Source organism: Tigriopus californicus, chromosome 2, assembly GCF_007210705.1.
Source record: "Tigriopus californicus strain San Diego chromosome 2, Tcal_SD_v2.1, whole genome shotgun sequence".
Taxonomy (NCBI): domain Eukaryota; kingdom Metazoa; phylum Arthropoda; class Copepoda; order Harpacticoida; family Harpacticidae; genus Tigriopus; species Tigriopus californicus.
Genome location: NC_081441.1, coordinates 2,324,431 through 2,344,895, shown reverse-complemented (window position 1 = coordinate 2,344,895; position 20,465 = coordinate 2,324,431). Strand labels below are relative to the sequence as shown.

Below are 20,465 nucleotides of genomic sequence, written 5' to 3'. Positions count from 1 at the left end.
GGCCTCGCTCACTTTGCTTTTTTGTCTTTGGATCAACTTTGAACACATAGAATGTGTTCGTTTGAATCGAAGCTCCACAGCCACTGGTTCTCAGAGACAAAAAAGTAAGTACACGGACATCATTAGTCAAATTTAGAGAACGGAATAATATTCTTCAAAAGATAAGTATTATCAAATCGTTTAGCGGTGTTTGATGGGAGGTTTTTTTTTGTCTTTCTTATGTCAAAAATTACGTTTTACCGGAAAAATCTTGCATGGTTTCTCCAACAAAATTACTTCAGAGTTTTAGCCGTTAACAGTTAGGACTTTACCATGGGATACTTTGAGAAGAGATGAAATGTAAGTTGTACACAATTCTGACATTTATTTTGTATCTTCATTTTGCTGACAACTTAGGGATTTTTGAAATTAGGACTATGTTAGTCTGACTTGTTCAAAAAGTAAGAAATTATAAGTTTCAAACGAGGAACACAGCTATTGTAAAACTGATGCTTCTAATATATCACAATTTTACGAGTGAAACACTTTTGATGGTCTATTTGTGCCCTTTTTTTGGCAATTTCCATTTAATTTTGTAACATTTACCATAACTTTTGGATTAGCAAAAGTGATGAAAACGAAAATATTTATCCTTTTTCAAAATATATCAAACATTGGTTTAAAAAAAGGTTCAACATCTAGCCTTTAAAAGCATGATACATGTAATTCCGCACTCTAGTGATGTACTAGTACAACCCTTTGGTGTTTGCACTTAGTAAGCAAAGGGGCACGTCCATTCTCGTGTATTTCACCAATCTTTCTCGCTAAAATGATCGCCCGCTAATTAGCATGTTTAATTAGCGAGCCAAATTTGAGAGAGCAGATCCTCAATCAAGGTTCCGTGAATATGAATCGCTACAACCCAATCCATGCCTAATCAATTATTGAACCTTTCCAGGGCTCTTCAGTCTCTTCAACATTGTCCGATTCGCGGTAACTGTCAATGAGTAGTAGTAGTTGTGATCATAGTGATTATTTTGTTGACCGATTATTTTTAGAACGACCCTTGTTTATCGAGTTCGGACGTGAATTTGGCTGGAACTTGCTTCAGTGCTCAGGAATGTTCTTCAAATGGAGGAACCGCTGATGGAAACTGCGCTGCAGGCGAGACCCCAAAATCTTGAATGGTTTCCATCTTCAACATCATTATTGAGAATACTATATTTTAGGTTTTGGGGTTTGTTGCATCTTCGCTTTGACCGGATGTGGCGGAGTGGTGAATAGGGTAAGTGGTCACGGTTTGCGAAAGATTAGTGTTTATTTCAATTTTGCAAATATTTTCTTTGTAGAATTGCACCTTTGTGAGGGTAAGTGGAATGTTTATTTTTCTCCTCTATTTTCGACAAAAAAATTGTGCTGCTTTTTAGAATACAGGATTTCCAGGAGCGGATACAAATAATGCCAGAACGTGTTCCGTCACGCTCAACCGGTTTGTGGACAGTAAGCTCAATTTCAAAATATTAACCCAATACTCGCAAAGTGCACAGTTCATAATCATTTTCGACTTTGTGTTTTAGATGTGTGTCAAATCCGGTAAGAAGGATCAACTAATTACTAACATTGTAGATACTTGTACGTACCGGGTGCGTAACAATTAATCCAACACTCACATTTTCCATGTTTAGCAACCTATGATTTACTAACCATTTATTGCATACATTTGACATTTGACAATGATATTTGGTCACGTCTGATCTCCCCTAATTTTCAATGTAGCCCACGCCAGTGACCATGATGGCCTCGAGCCGCAACCTGAAGGCCTTGCAGGTATTCCTGATGAAGTCCGGATCCATGGAGTCCCAGTTCTCATTAACGGCGGCCTTAAGGGCTTCAATATTTGGGTGCCTGGCCGCAACAGGCTTTGGACTCAACATGCGGCCAAAAAGAATTATCAATTGGATTTGGATCTGGCGAGTAGGGCGGCCACATGGTCTTATCCCAGAAGGGAATGATGGCCAAGAGAAATGCCTGGGCCTTTTTGGTGGTGTTTGCCGGTGCCCGATCTTGCTGTAAAATCACATTCTTGCCAGGGGAATGTGGCTATGACCCACGGCATGAACTTGGACACCAGGATGTTGACATAGTCCACAGCCTTGAGTTGGTGACTCGTTGGGCACCAGATCAAAGGCATGAGTGCGCCATTGGAGGCCACAAAGCCCAAGGACATCACACTTGCTGGGTGCTTTGTAGTTGTCATAGTAAGCATGTCCTCATCCATGTCTCCATCAATGCTGATATACCTGGCATTCTTGTGGTTCCTCACTGGATCAACGGTCCACGTTTTCTCATTGGAGAAGATGATGATGCGGCCAGTGGGGGGGGGTGACTTTCAGGTTGTTGACAAGCCCTTGGCAACGTTGGAGATGGGTCTCCTTGATCCTTGGAGTCAACAGAGGTCTTTAAACCCTCACTAAGGACTTGCCGCCCATGGCCTTGACAACGTTTCTCACCATACCTTCAGAGACCCCAATGCCCTTGGCGTGGGCACGCATGGACTTGAGCGACTCGCCCTTGATGGCTTCTGGTGCAATCTTGCGCTTGGGACCCTGACCGATCTTCCTCTCAAGGCCCCTGCCGGCCTCCAGCCTCTTCTTGACCTCGTAAACCGTGCTCCTGTTCACGTTAGTCATCTTTGCAATTTCGGTGAGAGTGTGACCCGCACAAAGAAGGGCGGACACCTCAATTCGTTTTTGCAATTGCAAAGCCATCCTTCATCCGACTTGAAAAATTTCAAAACAAACAGTTGACGTAATGGTCAAGCTAGCGCATGCGCAGAGCCAAAATGCAGAAGAGACTAAGAGCTTGGCATTAATCATCAATAATTGAGTGTTGGATTAATTATTACGCACCCGGTACAACAGGGTCCCCTTTCTTTCAGACTGGATTTTCAACCTCTGACGCAGCTTCCACTAGGAACAATTGCAGGTATAAGTGATCAAGTTTACCTAGTAACCAATCGTATGGTTAGGGTCAGTGAAGATATTTGACATGGATTTAACACTAAATTATACCATTCAGGTTCAGGCATATTACAGTTTCTCTTCATTTATCTTACTAAATACATTTTTAAGGTCCATCATCAGGCTTCGGTTCCCACTTTCTATTTAAACCCATTCACGCATTATTACATGCCTTTTTAGTGAGTCAATCTTTTCCCAACTACCTCAACACGTACACGCTTCTTTTGGCTTTATTTAGGCTCTTGTGGTGGAACAGGAGACAGCCTATCCGTGATCAGCCCTCATTCCTCTTCGCGAAGCGCTTTTCCACCGGCAATCTGCGGCACTCTCACCGGTCAACACAGTAAGAGACAGGAAACAGCCGTTCTGCTGCCAGATCGGTCTTTCCAGACAATGAAACCCAGAGCACGTGCCTGCTCTTGGGGTCCAGTTTAAGAACATGTAACCATGCTCTTATTTGCCCACTTTTTAGTGTACTTCGAGAGTGGTCGAATGGGCAGCACGGCGGGCCAGATTGACATTCTCCAAGGATCGGGAATGGCCGAGCGACGGTACAACATCAAGGTGTCGTACATTCCTTGCGACAGCCGAGTTCGGTAAGGATTCAGAGCATTGTAATTGATGTGCGAGTAAGGGTATGACTACTTGTTCGGGGTTGGGAATAATCTACGATTTGTGAAGGGCTCCGAGTGGATGTACTCAATTCTTTACGGAAGACACGGGAACAATTTCGTCGTACAATTTCGCTGGTGGCCAATTGTTGGGCGATCAAATCTACGCCAACTGTATTCGTCAGAATGAAGGTTCGACTTGTTTGATCCCTGGTCAGGTGGTGGGTTTGTTCGATCTAATTTGGACCTTTTCAATGTAGGTTTTTGCCGGGTGCAATACTCCGAAAGTGCGATCGGTGCTCCTGATCCTTTCGATTTAGATCAGGCTCAGCCCACAGCATCCGTCACGGTAAGACAAGCAGTTCATAACAATAAATTAGCAACAAACCCCAAGGGAGAGTCAGGACCGTCCAAGTTGCCAATCATTACTTTCTAAAATCTTAATTTTATTCATAAAGCTTCACTTGAGGATGGATTGTGTGTATTGGGTGCATGGTACTGATCACATTTGGAAGGTCACTGATTTATGAACAAGTCACCACCAGGAAACGAATACACTGGCTTGAGTATGCAAGTTGTAATATCCACTGACAGGACACTGACAGTTTCTTAATGATGGAAAAATGTTTGCACCAAATATTTATTTCGTATTTTTTGCATATTTTGTCACTTGGCACATACGTACGTTATTTTCATCAAATGAATATTAGGCTTAAATGGTTTAAAATATTTGTCGAACTATTTCCTTAGATGGCGAACAATTTTGTCATTGAAAGTTTGGAAGCACTGGATGTGCTAAAATCATGGTAGTTCTTGCCGCGATTGTGGCGCAGCCTGACTTGCTCGCACAGCTGAAATCGGATCCGTTATTTTACACGTCTCTATAACGTAATTTTGGTCCATCGTGTTAGATGACCCTGAACCTGGAACATATTTCCACGGTTGAGTGGCTGAATAATTTTTAGCAGTCAAGCACAAAACCAGAGGAAAACACCATGTTTTGTTAGGCTATAAACAAAATGTGAGCATGCTAAACAGAGAATAATATGAAAGATGAATTCACTTTTCATTGAACTTCTCATGTTGATATTTTTGAATCTATCTACATCTTATTCATTTTTTTGCATTGCGACACCTCTGTTTTGATCTTCATTTCAGGATAACTGCATGAGCCTAAATCATGTCACTATCCCAAGTTCGGTGCTTGAAGTACTAATGACAGGCGCTGGAAACTCAGACACCGGTAAACCCATTGCGCAATTTTTTATCCAATGTCACAACAGTCGCATAGCCTAACCTTACCCTAATATCAAGCTAGATAACTAATTTTTGACCTTGTCTCGAGGAAAGTAATGGACCTGATTGTTTCAAGGTTATCTTAGAAACTCGTCAAGAATCCCAAAGCCACAATATTGGTTGTAGTGTATAGCAGCAACCAAAGTCATGGCCAAAATATTTTAGTTTGGTTGAAACACAAAATAGTCACAAAATTACGGGTCCCAATGTGTTATGAACCCATTAGACAAAAGTTGTCTTGGTAACATTTGATGGCTTTTCACTTGAAAAGATACCTTTTTCAGCAAGAAGATCCTCATACTTTACCATTTCCTCTATCGAATGAAACAGCATTTGAACCAATCTGGTCTTTAAAATCAAATTGTTCCAGATCCTAAATATTGGACAGAAGTATAAAAAACCAAATTGGTCAGAATCTTTACGAAGCAGAAAGACCCAAGTCAACGAAAAACATGTATCATGTGCAGCTCTGTACATTTTGTGACTTCAAGAATTAGTTCCTGGCATCTGCGAAAATTTGACATTTTCTATTAACGGGAAATGGACGCATAATGTTTTTGAATCCTAACAATTCTTTTGCATGCAATAAAAAAGTGTAGTGTCCTGGTCAAAGAAATCAAAATGCCCGTGAGGTAAGGCTTTTTTTTTACTTCCGATAATTTTTCCGGGCATTTGGCTTGATATTTGCCAACTTGCAAGAAAGAAGTTTTCATTATTGATGGGGATCAAATCAATAACCGCAGGAGGTTGCGAGCAGGGATACCAATTTACATTTTTAATGGCCAATGGCATTAGTGGTGGAATGTCACAAACCCGTTAGTCAGCCTCAAAAAGTAACCCTGATTTTCCTCCCGTCAACCAGGGTTGCTTTTTTGGATCACTTATTTTGATGTCAAATAGTTACAGCTTTTTAGATGACAAATCGAGCACAATCATGTCAGAAATGAATTCTTGCCTACCAATTATTGCTCAAATGTGTGTAAATTGCATATATGGTTTTCGAGACTCTAAGTGGTCTAAATCTTGACTTCGTCCAGATTAACGAGCGCTTTGTAACCTTTCTTTCCAGTTACGATTGTCCCCTCCATGAGATGCAACACCATTTTTGGAAGCGATCCAGGATCCACTGTCCCCAGCACTTTGACGTGTAAGTTCTATTTTGTTCAGTTTGGCCACATATAAGATTCGTCGGCCAATTTCCAGTGTGACCAAGCATTGTATTGTCTTTTTGGTTCACTCTCCTTGTACGTTTCAGCCTTGGCAAATGTTCCATTCGTGGTGAATTTGCGAACCTTGCCCAGTGACAGTGGCAGATTGGCCTCGCGCTCAGGATTCAGCTTGGATTATTCACAAGTGCCCTGTTAGGAAGTGTAAATATCGACGATTTTGTTATTGTATTTGAGTGAGCTTTTAATGTCAACTGCTAATAAATCTGCTACTATCCATTGCTAAGCTCCCGTCTCTTGTTTCTATTGGGTAAATAATTTTGGTAGAAGGGGAAACTTCAGGACCACACTCAAGAAATATTCTGCGAAGTCCATAATAAAGGTACTTTGTAACATTCAAAGATCGAATAAGGAACTGTGTTTTAAGCTTCGAAACTTAAAAGCATGCCTGAACCAATTAAAAAGCATGTCATCGGAGACTTTTGCGCAACTCCCACAAAAGATTCTGTGATTTATGTCAACGGCCTAAGGCCACAGAGGGGGACACGGTCAATGACCCCTGATCTGATCTTAAAATTTTTATTGTTTGTTGATCGATATACTTACCGAGGACGTTGTTTTGAGCCACTTTAGCCACTTAAAAATGGCGAACTCAAATTAGTTCAGTAGGTTTGCAAAAGGTCGAACAAGAGCAAAGATGTTTCACTAGAAGCCTGACAGGAATGACATAGCTCTCGTCTTGGGAGATATTAATCAAGCTGGAACTGCACAGTATTCAGAGAAACTACGAAAAGCATCTGATACTGATCGTTTTCAAAATCATTCCCATCCAAGTTTTACATTCAATACCGATTGCCAAAGAAGCTTAATATACGTTTTGCGAGCACCTTCAAGCCCTCGAGAATCACACATGATTCACAATAAACACAACAATCAAGTCTCCATTTTTCTTCTTTCTCGGGCTCCTTCATTTTCATTTTTTTGCCAAGGCTTTTCTAAGCGCTTCAAGGAATGTAATCCCCAGCACTATTAAAATGAGACGTTATTTTATTTGGTCTATCTTTAGTTCTTAATCTTTATATGTTACTTGGTCTACCAACGAAGTTCAGTTCTCATTCCTGAGTGTGCTTCCCTCAAATATTTGTAGGGAGTATGTAGGCTTTGATTCAGTATCAGGATTTCAGTCAGACTTTGACAAGTTTTTAACAAAATTTGCTGATCAACTCTCTACATGCCAGGGCTAGCCAGGTCTTCCAACTCTAATTCGCTGGTCGATTGCATATCATATGGATATAAAACTGAATTGACATACAACGTTTTCGCCTTGAACTGATGTGGATTCCTTTCCTAGTAGCGTTAAGAAAGTCCGCAAAAATGAAAATCGTTTTCTGCAAATGTGTGGCCAAAAGAGATGAGCGATAGCTTCAATGAGAACAACCTGCAGACCCGCCAATTATGGGATTTTTAGGTTGACTTCTTTATGAATTAGTTTTAGCGCAGCTATTGGGCTTTAAGGGCCGTCTGATTTACTGGCTTTAGATGGGTGTTGCATCAAATGGAAGCCATAGATTTATGAGTTATCATCGAATCATACTTTGCTTCAGGCTCTAGTCTCAACATGCAGAATCGAACTTGAGCAAGGCTCGAACAAAAGAAATGAGGCGAATTTGAATAAGATTAATGGGTACGAGACTGCACAGACTCTGTGGTGTAATGAATGCCTTGAATGGGGCTACTAAGAAGGGTATAATTATGGCAAATGTGCCTAGCAGCAATCTGACCAAGGGATGGAAATTTTGCAAAATTGCATTCGGTGCCATCAGTCATGCTACAAGTCTAAGGCCCACCTATTACATGACTGACGTTTTGGCTCTCAGCAAATCGTTGGTTGCGGTACACGCATACTCTTCGGGAACGCCTTCCATTAGTCTAGCATTTTGAACCTGGAGAAAGACTAAGACAATCACTATGCACAATAAATAATCTGCCCTCGAGGAAAACTGGGTAGACACAAGGGCATTCTTTATTATGGTTTTCATCGCGTGGGGTTTTATGGGCTGCCAGATGCAAACATGATTTATGTTCCAATTAGTTTGCTTGCCTTGTCTAGGATTGTACTTATGCTTCTATTTCGTTGAAAATGAATCTAGTCTCTTGGTCTAAATCCTCTAATTTCTGACACAGTCACTCAACCCAGAACCCTTTCCACAACATTTCTGACCTTATTGAATATAAAATGACTGGGTAGACGCGTTAAGGGTATGAAATACAGATCTAAAAATTAGAAAACATCATATCAACATATAGGAGTCACTTTCTGAAAGATACTCCCCTTTTCTAGGATGGTAATTTGATTTGATTGTCCCATATTGCGGTTTGGTTTTCAAAGTTAGGGTTGCCAGGTTTGTCTCTTGAGAGTCAGAATTGGCGAGTTCACAAGGGGAAATGATGTATTCACATTATCATTTCATTGTTTTCCAGTGCAAATACATTTTTCATATCGATGAAGAAATGTATTTTGGACACATCCTGACAATGTACCAAGCGAATTGCTTTATTTGTTGTGCTTTTTAGTGGGTCCAGTTAATGGAACAATCATATTGTATTGAATTGAAACAAGCCAAGAACTCCTATTTACTTGCAAGCTCTTTTTTGACACTTGTATCGAAACCTCACTTCATGGACGCAATTTGACAGCACTATGGTTAATATTGTCGGGGATGCTAATCTAAGCCTTCCTCCTGAGTTGTAAGTATCACTTCTTTATTATTTGATGCTTCCATGCCTGAGGATTAAGCGACCTATAATGGCGAGTGAGTGGTTGAAATGCAATTTGCAAACCCCCTTTAAGGCACGATTTCCTTTTTCATGTTTTGCTCCTCTTCTTTTACCTCGAGGTGATTCCAGGGCCGCCATTGTCCGAGGGATCCATTTTATGATCATTCGACACTTGTAAGAGAAATCGTGAAAAATTGAATCATATTATTTAGGATAATTCTGAATACTTGCTGTAATGATATCTAAACGCTAAGTGCCGTTCTATGATGGGAATTTTCCGTTGTACCCCGTTTTCCCCGGGTCACATAGTTCGTGTCGACAAATCTTGAACCCATTTGCACGCGAATGTCTGGTGCAGTTTTTGTGCTTTGGATTCGGCTCAGGACTGGCATAACAAAATGAAAGATGTGTTGTCTCAGTTGGCATGAATGCCTCCGTTTTAAGGGGTTTGGATTGGACACCAACCACCTTCTAATCGCTTTTAGAGTAATTTATTCGGCACAATCTGAGCTGGTGATTAAAGTCAACTATAGCTTGATTGCACCAGGAGCCAATTTAGAAGAGCCAATGAAGTCAAATGAACACATTTCTGAAGTTGGCACTCAACAGTGCTAAAGCGCGTGCAACATAAGTTATTACCCTCAGTTATAAGCTGGTTTATGCGTGTTTGCCACCACTTTCATGTCGAGACTAAAAAAGATTGGCCTGATAACGCAACAATTTATGCGTTTCATTTTTTGCACATCGAAGAAGAATCAGAGATGCCAACTTATCATCAATGGCGACTCATAGATCATTTCAGAAGTACGAACCTACGGGGCGATCATAATTGAGGCGATTCAAAACACGCATCGTGCTCATTAGCGACTTGCAATAAGACTTGATGGGTTGAAAGATTTGTGAATGTAAATGTCACACTTCATTTTTTATTAAAACTACAAGCTCTCTTAATCTTCTAAGTATGTTAACGTAACCCTATTGAGAAATGCATGCCAGGCACCCAAGATTACAAGATCATGATGCATGTCCACCACATGGTGCTGAGAAGATTATGAATGTCTCTGATACTGTCATTATTAGACGGTGAAAAATGGGGTTGCAAAAGACCTTAACTTGATATCAAGTGCAGGTCAAATGGCTTTGTGATATTGATTTCAAAATTACTCGTCTGAAACAAATAGAATCTGCTGAAGTTTTCAACGATTATCAAAGCTGGAGTGGAGAATTGGAGATCTTTTGTGATAGGAGCAGGAATTTTAGGAAACCAAATTAGACAAATAAGATAAAGAGTGAATACAATTTGGGTTATAGGCTTTGATCTAAATTTCAAAGGAAAAGAAAACAATTTCGAAATAACTAGAAATATTTACAAAATTTTCTAGCACATTAGACGAAAAGAAAGGATTTGAAATGGAAAGGAATAAGATTCAATTCAAGGCAAGGGTTGGAGTGATGGTTTGATCAGGTTAGATTAACTTCTCATCTGTTTTAGCTACTGAAGGGCAAAATTAATTCGCGATTTTTAAGCTTGCCAAAAACTCAGGTCACTGGGCAATATCTGTAAAGAGTGTATAAAAATATACTAAGTAACTATGTAAGTAAAAGGGGCTGCATCTGAATATGACATGTCTAATTTCTTAAAGGACAGCACAAAGATCAAGGTTCTTGAAGATCTAGCTTTAGATAGGCAGGTTCGTTTCGTTCATTCCATGAGAGAAACTTGGCTTCGACCAGGGGTCTTCGATAAAGGGTTATTGGCTTCAACTTGGTTCGTTGTGATAGGTAGGAACTGGCAAATTGCGTAAAAATAATTTTTGTCACTAAGGCCACTTTTTCACACATTTGCACTTTTCATCTTCATTTGCACCTTATTTTGCATATTTGGCCTAAAACTGTTGTTTTGGTAGAAGTCAGAACTTTTTTGGCGTTTGAAAACTGGTTTCAAAGTTTGAAACCAAAGACTGCCACCAAAATAGAAATATGAAAAGCTGAATTTTGAACAAGTAATGTCAATCATTAGTTTGTGAAGACCAAAAGTACTTCACTTTTGGTTGAGAAACGAGGGAAAACTGAAATAAAAAGGAGCCATTTTCAAGTCAAAAGAGACAAGCTAAGCAGGGGGCTGCGATAGTTAAGAAACCCGAAAAACGCAACATAGGTAGTTGCCTTCCTTACCTCCTACAGGCTAACTATATTCTCTTTTTGAGGAAGAAAAATCTTAACTTTTCTTTTGTTAGATCAATGTAGGAACTAGATCTAGGTTGCGGATTTGCTGCTGAGAAAAGAGAAAAAGACAAGCAAGGGGTAAGCATTCCTTGGCCTAATTCAGAGAAAGTTGTCAATTTGGTCGTAAACTGAGGCAAAAATCCTTATCTTTAAGAAGGCGCTTTTCAAATTCGTACAACTGTGGAAAATAGATTTAAATATACCTTTTTTTTCGATTGCATTTGCACCTTTTGCTACACTTTTCTTGCACCTTTTTCTGCACCTTTTAGGCTTATTTTTTGCACCTTTTTGTCTCAAAAGGGCTTTACTGTTTTGCACATTTTGCCCGCCCCTAATGATTGGGTACGTCCTGATAATCCAATTTTTCTGCATGGTGGCATATGTCTAAATGTTAGAAATGACCTGCAAATTAGTCATGTTCACATATCTAAAGGAGAAGTAGAAGTCTTAGTTTGTCACTTCCAAGGAATTGATCTGTCTATGTATTGTATCAATGTACAGGCCCCCTTCTTGTTCTTTTAGCTCGTTCTTTTCTGCTTTTAAATTCACGGGAAATGAGTTGGATCGAGCACTTTGCTCAAAGGTTTTCTTTGTAGGGGACTTTAATTTCCCGGCTAGCATTGTAGAGTGGGAGGCTAGTCCAGTTGGATATATTCCCATTTCGAAATCGACGTCTCAGTCGTTCGAAAAGCTGGAAGAATTTGCAATCTTGGGCAATTTCTCGCAGCATGTTGGTGTAGCCACTAGAGAGAATAGCGTTCTTGACTTGATATTTTCCAATGACCCTGATCTGATCCAGTATGTCCATGTGACACCTAGTAATCTGTCAGATTATCATGTTCTCGAGATAGGGTCAATCATTACTCAAAAGCCGGCGTGCTCTAGAATAAGACCGGCCAAAAAGGTCGGTCTGGCTAAGTTCAAAATCAAAGATGAACATTGGCCGTTGATTATAGAAAGGTTAGGGGAGCTTGATCTCATTTCAATGCTGAAAAAGGAATCGCCCATAGATCCAGCCATTGCTAAATTAGTTTCAGTTTATGAGGAAGCTTGCTCCACTTTAGCAATCTCTGAATGTGTTTCACAGGGCGGAGCACAGTCTAGAATTCCGAAGTATAGGAAAACTTTGTTCAATAAGAGTAGCAAAGTTGCAAAAGACTCCAGAGTAATTCAATCATTTTTTGGGGATTTGAGTCATTTTATTTTAATAGTACTGGGGATTGCATCCCCTATAGCGGTTAGAAAAGCCCGTGAAAAATCAAACCAATAAAAAACCATGACTGAAAACGTTTTATAATCCTCTAAAAATCTGATTTTTGAAAATTTATTTAGAACCATCAGTCACTAAAAATTTCACAAAAATCAATGAAGCTTTAAAGAAGCTAGTTTTAACCAATTTCAACAAAATCTTCAAGAAACGACCAAGTCTATAAGATTGTCTGTTGTATGTATTGTCTTCAGAATTCAAGTGAATGCGTAACTAAGTGTACTCATGATGATTGTTAAACGCATTTTCAAAGATTACACTTTTAGTGTGTTTTAGTGACACTATATTGCATTTTGACCTACTGTAGACTAAACAAGAAAAAGAAAAATGATTTTTCATTTTTGGTGATATTGAAAATCGATATCAATTCTTTGGGAAATCAAACCAAAATATAACCGGGGCATTTTGGGGCTAAAAGCAATGAAATTAAGACCACTAAATCCCATGTGTAATAGATAATCTATAATCAAGTACTAACTAAGTGTGCTCCCAATCTTAATTCAATAGGTTTTTGAAAATTTCAGTTCTTTGGCATGTAATTTTTATTGTGGGCTAGAATACCATAAGAAATTGAAATCAAACTTATTCACTGTGACTTACTGAAGCAGAAAAATGCCAAGATGTGTTTGGGAATTTCCGTCCAAGTTCAAATGGTATTTTCACCACTGTTTTTTTCCCACTCTTTTGGAGCATCTTATTTCTTGAATACAAGCTCGCATTTTCTTGGCTTCTAGGATGACAATGTGATACTGAAGGTCTAATTCTTATGCCCGTAGGTGTTGTACTCTACAATTTATATTTAGTTAACGGTTGACAAAAGAAAGTTGATTAGAATATCCTACAATCAATGCTAAAATACAACTCAGAGATCTCTAAGGATTTAGGTGTAGTCCTCTAAAATACTGGAAAGTTCGATGAGCATATCCAGTTGAAGGTGGGTAAAGCTTTTTAAACATGTGGTTGGATACATCGCACGTTTCAGTCCAGAGATAGCATCTCGATGCTAACTTTGGTCAAGTCGATTGTTTAGCCACATCTTGATTATGTTTCACCCATTTGGGCTCCAATAAGTTCAGCAGGTTTGCAAAAGGTCGAACAAGTCCAAAGATGTTTCACTAGGAACATCACAGGAATGAGAGAGCTCTCATATTGGGAGAGACTAAAAAAGGTTGGGACTGTACAGTATTCAGAGAAGGTGCGAAAGCTATCTGATACTGTACGTTTTCAAATGCATTCATGAGCTTTGTCCCAACCCAGGATCTAGGGTCAATTCTAGTGACCGTAAAGGCTTAATTAATGTGCGTTTAGAGAGCACCTTCAGGCCCTCGAAAATCTAGGCTTGTTCGAACAATGAAGTCCACTTCTCTTCTTTCTCGGGCTCCTTCATGGTGTAATTTGCTCCACTCAAATATTCGTAGTGAGTATGTAAGTGTTGATCCAGAAACAGTATTTAAGTCAGGCTTGGACAAATTTTTGGCTGAAAGTCCTGATCAACCTTATATTCAATGTTTAGCCAGATGGTCGATCAAATGATATATGAAAGTAAAAGTTTATCAAAATGAATAAGTTTTCCGTTTTGAATTGCTGGGAATTCCATTTGGTAAGTCCGAAAAAAATAATGATTAAAGATTGCAAGCTTTTGCTAATTTTGGGAACAAAACGTAAAAAAAGCGATGATCATTTTCTCATTTTCCTGCTTTCTAGTTTCAGAGATACATGTACACACTGTAATGACAACGTACTCCAAAACGTACCTTTTGGATTGTAATGCAAATGTCGCCTTCTTCCTTTGCATTATATTATTAGTTATCTGCACACTAAGGCTATAGATGTATGTATGTACTGTATGTATGTACTGTATGTATCTACGTATTTCGGGCTGCTGTGATAGGAATAAAATAAACGTAGGTGTTATAATCACAACACCCAGCAACCCCTTAAGCCGATGCCTTGTTTTCAAGGGGTTTTTAGGAGAAATATTGATGGTACTAAAATTGTCCGTGATAAACGAGATGGTAAAAATAAGATTCGTTTGCAAAGATTGTACTCGTCTTCAGAACAATTATTTAGTTTGTCTAGACGCCTCAAAGTTTTAGCGGAAGTTTCGGGGGTTATCTCATCTGTCTGCACTATTGTAAAGTCAATGTTAATCACATGGCAAGTGTATAAAACGACATTTTCTGGGCCAAAAAGCTATTAAAAAAATAACAATCATGATTTTGTACTCCCTAAACCCCTAAATTACTTACATCAACATACTGAAGTTTGAAACTTTTTCCTCTTGATTCTGAGTTTTCGTAAGTTAGTTCAAGGACACTAAAGTACTCTTTAGACTCTTTAGAGTCCCTGGTTAGTTTGACTTCAGTGGCTTTTTGAGTGTTTTGGAAACCCAGAACGAATCCAAGAAAGAGGGTTTCTTAAAGTTTACGAAAATGCTGAATCAATGGGAATTCTAATATTTGACTTGAAAACCGAACTATGAACCTCGGTAGGTTTAAATTGGGGTTTCAATAAAAATGATACTTCGCGTTTGCGACAAAAGGAAAATATTTAGTGGCTTGTACCAATATCTAGTCCTTCAAACATGCCAGAATAGGTTCGCAAAATTGCAATTTGTTGTTCCAGGTCTTCATTCCCGGCTCGAACGTCAAAATCCAGGAACAACAAAATATTCGGACAAGCGAAAGTACCATTTCAAAACTCATATCGCCAAGTCCAGGGACGATCTCATTATATCCGTAATGAAACCTCTGAAACCGGTTGGTGAGTGATTTTGAAGTCATTAAATTTTACCCAGGAAACGATTTTTGATTAAATTTTGTAACAGGACTTATGTCTATCAGGTGTGCCATAAGTCCTCGGACACGTCTTTAAAACCTTGTAGCTTATTGATTAAAAAATGAAATTTAAAGAAAATCACCTGCCGGGGCTTCGTGACATATCTAGCTAAATCTTTTGTTTCAATACCTGATCTTAGTTTTGACTTGATTCATTTGAAAACAACGATGCAAAAATCCGTAAAAAATGCTTTTGCGGATTGAGGCTGGCGACAACGCCAGGACAATTGCGACCAATTTCAGTGTCGCGAGGAGTACCGTTTACAGGTTGAAGAACAATTATGATGCGATTGGCAACTTCAGTGATTGCCCTAGATCTGGCAGGCCCAGGTGTGTTTGTTCTGTGACCCTCGTGAACGAAGTGGAGGCCCGGATTGCAGTAAACACCAAACAAAATATTCGAGGCCTTGCAAAAGAGTTTGCTGTGCCGCTCTCCACGTTGCAAAGGATCGTGACCAAGGACTTGGGACTAGTTTCAAGACCAGTCCAGCTGGTGCAGATATTGACCCCATTAGAGCGGAAGAAATGGGTCCAGAGGTCGCAGAAGATGCTCTATTGGATCAAGTCAAACAACCGGAAAACCATCGTCTTCTCTGACAAGATAAACTTCTATGCTGATGGCTAAAAAATACTCATAGGAACACCAGATATTTGGCCAAGACCCCACAGCATGTTGACCCTTCCATTAGGTACATGCCCAAGTCCAAACATGCAGCCAAAGCCATGATGCTGGGCAAAATAATATACATGACCTACTTGGCATCTTATTTAATTACCATTTTTTCCCTCGACCCCTTGTTCTTCACGTAGACCTTGTTGAAGTAGTTAATAAAATATGTCCGAGGACGTATGGCACACCCAGTATACATATGTGTTCTAGTATTTTAGTTAGAAAATACAAACTATGACAATGTAGATGTCTCTTTTTGGGGATAGTTTCTATCTTTTGATCAAAGCTGAGTTGTAGCCAAAAGAGTCGGTCAAAAATCTTTGCAAACTCTTTAATAACTGTGCTAGTACTAGAAAATGTGTTAGAGCTTATTTATTTGGAGGAAACGTAAAAAATGTAAAGAAGTAAGGAAAGGCAATTAAAATTTTAATCAATCACACAAATGCGCTTCAAAAGAAAATTCAACAAATCATATCAATTCATTCCCCTAAGATTCCAGTCCCTAATTTTAATCATTTCGGAGTCCAGCAACCCATGCCAATCTCTAAAGAGACTGAATGAGGCTTTGAAACCCGGCTCGGTTACGATGAATCGTTTGATTGTCAATGAGTGTTATTGCTTCATAAATCCAGGCGCAAGATAGCTCGTAAAAGTCCGTTCGGTTGACTTATGGCCTGCTGGCTTCATGTATGGAGCTTTAACTTCAGGCCTTACATTCGAAAGTTCATCTCCCCCTTAATCTCTGTCATCGGCTTTTTAGAACATTCAACCGTCCACTTTAAACTGGAACCCTTGGGGCAATTGTACTCAGTACTCACCGGTCAACAAACTACTCTAACCAAAGTAATTGCCTACGGTCAAGGCTACCTGGCAGAGCCGTCAAACTATGGGCAGCTCCAATGAATTGTCGAGGAAATTTGGCTGGTCGCATAATTGAAAACGAATGCATGTATTTCTTAAGTGGAAGCGCTTCCCTTCATACCACTTGGGCGGTTTTTTTTTTTAGAATATCATCCAGAATAAAGATTGATCTGAACATTCCAGTGCCGAAAAAAAGTGGCAAGTGTTTTTTGGCACGTCACTTATGTTTAGTGTTTGCCTTAAGATTCGCACCAAAAGTATCAGAAACAATTACCAATTTGGTGTCTAAAATTGAATTACAACCAACAGAAGTGCACATGCCAACATATTTTGGAACAATACCATGGTTTGTACGAAGATGTCCAGGAATGACAACCATGTCTTGATGCGTTGTACGTAATCAACAATGAATCTTGATACGTACCGCCCATCTTGATCAATAAATTTGAATGATTGAGACTTGGTTGTTTTCATTGTTCTGTTGCATTGACAAATCGAAGACCAAAACGGTCAAGATGAGATGCACTAGCTCTTCTCCTTTACGTTTAACATGTTGAGAGCTTCCAATAAATGTTGAGGAGAAATGGAATCAACTAACCCAGGTTACTAAGAGAATTCAAAACATGTAGCAAATAAGCGAGGGAATTCTTAATGTTTCAATCGGCATGATAACTAGGATCTGGAAAAAACAGTGTCTGACATATAATGTGACACGGTTTTATGGAATTCCCTATATTGAGAAAATCTTGGCACACAGGCAAAAAAAACATATTCCCTCCCCAAAGTTGCTCAATTCATTTAATTTTCCTAATATTGCTGAACTTCTCGTGCTATCTTAAAAAAAAGATCTATACGTCAGTTAATTTTCGGACGTAAGATCTAATACATACTGCCCAAACAGAGAACTCAATCCTTGGCTATTTGTTAATTATATTTTCCTTTGAAGAGACAACAAACCCAGTGCTGACATGTCGATAGAACGAAAGCGTGCGCCCTCTGGGTTCAATCAGCAATCTGAAGAGCGTATGGCTCAGTAAAATGCCGCCATCAACTCAAATGGCATCCGAGGAAACTCGTGCAACTCCCACCCGAACTTCAAAGCAGTTTTAGGCATACGTCCTTATTCATACTTGGCAATACCCGGTAATACGCCTGACTCCAACTCAGGGTAGAGTAGATATTGGACTATCACATTACTTTCACCAGATTCGTCCACTTGAGGCATGAGAGATTCGCAATCTGTCCATTCTTTTAATATCGGCCATTCACGGAATGTCAAAATAAGTACAATAGTGTGTGAGTTCGTTTGTGAACACAGTTATTCCCATCATAAATCCAGTGCCAAATCAACAAACTTTCAGAAAGCAGATTTTAACTCAATCAGCTTCACCAACCAAGGCATAGAACGAGCTACGTTTCTGATTCTCGCCAGTAACATTGAGCTCCACACTGAAAGGTCGAAGGTGGTGGGTGTCTTCGGGTCCCGAGGGAGATTTGCCCGATAATTCTGTGGTTGGCGATCGTTGAAGAGTGGAGGCCCGGCGTACTTCCATCTCTTGATCGGGACCCAAACGAGTAGATATTTCGTTGTAGAGGTCATCATGTAGAGCGGACCATTCTTTTGATTGGACGTCATCTTTGGGATCAACACTGGAAGAAATAGAGGAACTTTAAGTTCAGAGAAAGGGTTACGATGCCAACTACTAAATGTCCAAATTCAATTAAGACAAAGACTCGTGTAAACAATAAGTAAAGATATTTGTCCGATACTTAACAAAATAAGTTAACTAAGAATTGAATTGTGGAGGAAAGGTACAGGAGAAAGGAACTCGTATATGAAACTTGACGTTTTCAAAGGCACGAGCTTTGTTCCATTCCAGGATTAAGGGATATTGCAGTTACTGTAAAGGCTTAATGTGCATTTTGCAAGCACGTTCAAGCGTTGATTGGAACAACAAAGTCCCTCTCTCTTCTTTTCGGGCCCCTTCATTTTTCAATTGGCTTCCTACGCCACATGAAGTATGGTTTACGTTTTGCACTTCAGAGGGCGCTTTGCGAGTTAGTCTCTATCAAATATAGAGCCGATTGGGTCGATTCCTCTTTGTTAAATTATAATGCGTTTGAGTTTCTTTTGACTAATTCTGTCAAAATTATATCTTTATTTAATGGCCCAGGTCCCATGACGTTTTGAAAAGAAATTGCATGCATGGCATGTTAGAAGTAGATTATTTGTCTATTTACCATGCTACTTTCCCATTTCGATCAGGCTGGCTGACGTTAGAAATAAGGGCCCCTATGAGCTAACCAAATTATATATATGACCTAATGATCACAATATCAATGGAGGAACACAATCAAATATACTTTAGCTCTACTTTTTGGTCATTTTTTTAACCTTATTAGCGTGCTATCTAGCGGTGAAATGTCAAGTTTTTTTTGCCTGTGTGCCTCTTTATTTTTCTGTGCGCCACTGTATCAACTTTTGCTGTGCCAATATTTGATGGTATCATCTAACGCCCCGAAAATACGTTTCTAGCATTTCGGCAAAAAATGGGCTCGAAATAAAACGAAAGATGAAAGAACGAAAAAAAAGAACTAGAGGTGTGAGAAAATTTCAAATTCCGATCGCCCCATTTGCGGCAATATTTGCCCATGTAATAGCTCTATCCATTGGTGAAGTTTAAAAACTCCATAAATCTAAACCCAAAGATGATTGCATTTACTGGTTTCACTCACTCGATTTTCTCAAATGACGAATTGGATCCTGACCCTTTCTGTGATGATGGACCTCCGGACTCATCCGTATCTCCCAAATTTGGAATGTCCAAGCTGGACTCGGAAGATCCGTCTGAATCATTATCATGTCCAATGGAATCGATCCCGTCCATCTGACCAGGAACTTGGGTTGAACGTCTGAGACTGGTCACAACACGCATTGAATCTGATCCTCTATTGGCCTTCAAATTGGCCTTGAGAGCCACTTTGGGAGACTCTTTCTCCGTTACCGAGCCTTTCATATAAAGGGATAGATACAATCGAAATAGAAAGAAAATAAAGATTCACAAGGATTCAGAGTGGAACACGTAATAAGGAAGCTGGAAGCTGGACTCAGGCACTCGAAGGAGGCATACCAATTGGAGCGGAAGGAGCATCGGGGATCTCGACGTTCTCGTTTTCGATGCTCATCCGGGACTTGAGAGCGTTATCGGGACTCCCGGGATCTCTGAACTCCACGTGGGTTTGTGCATTCTCTGGACATGGCTTGAAGCTCACATTTGGGGTCATGTGTTTGGGGTCTGTTTTAGCTTTGATGGGTCTGCCACAAATGGACAAACAGCAGCCCATTTTTGGACTCAAGAACGAGCTACTCACTCAATATTTGCTACTATTCTGGGCGGATCCTCGGTTTGAGGTCGTATCTCAGGAACCGGAACACTATGGGTCTCTTATCACAGACTAGAGTTTTCCATTGAAATGGTGCGATGTGTTTTCGTTGTGGTTCTTTGTGATTGAATGAGTGGCAAATGCTGATCAGTGATCACTTCACTCCCAAGATCGAGTGATTAAAAATGTTTCAAGCTCTCAAATTACAGGCGAGATCACTCGAGTTCGTCATAAGCGTAAAGTTTAAATGTTAGGGAACTCGTGATATTTTGCACTTCATGAAAACCGGCCACTCTCTCTCTCTCTCCATCTCTCTCTCTTTCTGTCTCTTCAACTGAAGCATTACTTTGGCCACAGTATGATATTGCGT

The 20,465-nt window shown here is 39.7% G+C and overlaps 3 protein-coding genes across 3 annotated transcripts in view; 2 read left to right on the top strand and 1 right to left on the bottom strand.

Annotated features, from left to right (window-relative positions):
* The window catches only part of LOC131892744 (all trans-polyprenyl-diphosphate synthase PDSS1-like), an 81,554-nt gene that overhangs the window by 7,302 nt on the left and 53,787 nt on the right, over nucleotides 1-20,465 (top strand). The gene's annotated exons all lie outside the window — the stretch shown is intronic.
* Nucleotides 1,210-6,358, top strand: LOC131892751 (uncharacterized). Its single transcript, XM_059242590.1, has 12 exons — nucleotides 1,210-1,264; nucleotides 1,329-1,346; nucleotides 1,407-1,479; nucleotides 1,557-1,572; nucleotides 2,918-2,964; nucleotides 3,238-3,342; nucleotides 3,472-3,595; nucleotides 3,681-3,802; nucleotides 3,871-3,959; nucleotides 4,769-4,853; nucleotides 5,976-6,053; nucleotides 6,162-6,358. Coding segments are annotated over exons 6-12 (609 nt in total). The 5' UTR covers nucleotides 1,210-1,264; nucleotides 1,329-1,346; nucleotides 1,407-1,479; nucleotides 1,557-1,572; nucleotides 2,918-2,964; nucleotides 3,238-3,341; the 3' UTR covers nucleotides 6,272-6,358.
* On the bottom strand, nucleotides 17,949-20,433 carry LOC131892749 (uncharacterized). Its single transcript, XM_059242585.1, has 3 exons — nucleotides 19,843-20,433; nucleotides 19,448-19,721; nucleotides 17,949-18,361 (listed from the first exon to the last, which is right to left on the bottom strand). Exons 1-3 carry the CDS (start codon nucleotides 20,054-20,056, stop codon nucleotides 18,088-18,090), a joined length of 762 nt encoding a protein of 253 aa, XP_059098568.1. The 5' UTR covers nucleotides 20,057-20,433; the 3' UTR covers nucleotides 17,949-18,087.

What these genes read in the sequence shown, in the direction of transcription:
- LOC131892749 (XM_059242585.1), bottom strand. Translation starts at nt 20,056, where the DNA reads ATGGGCTGCTGTTTGTCCATTTGTGGCAGACCCATCAAAGCTAAAACA. An exon ending in TGCTCCTTCCGCTCCAATTG is followed by an intron (nt 19,722 to 19,842) that starts GTATGCCTCCTT and finishes TTTATATGAAAG; the next exon opens with GCTCGGTAACGGAGAAAGAG. An exon ending in TCGTCATTTGAGAAAATCGA is followed by an intron (nt 18,362 to 19,447) that starts GTGAGTGAAACC and finishes TATTTCTTCCAG; the next exon opens with TGTTGATCCCAAAGATGACG.
- LOC131892751 (XM_059242590.1), top strand. An exon ending in CCTTGCGACAGCCGAGTTCG is followed by an intron (nt 3,596 to 3,680) that starts GTAAGGATTCAG and finishes CGATTTGTGAAG; the next exon opens with GGCTCCGAGTGGATGTACTC. An exon ending in CGCTGGAAACTCAGACACCG is followed by an intron (nt 4,854 to 5,975) that starts GTAAACCCATTG and finishes CTTTCTTTCCAG; the next exon opens with TTACGATTGTCCCCTCCATG.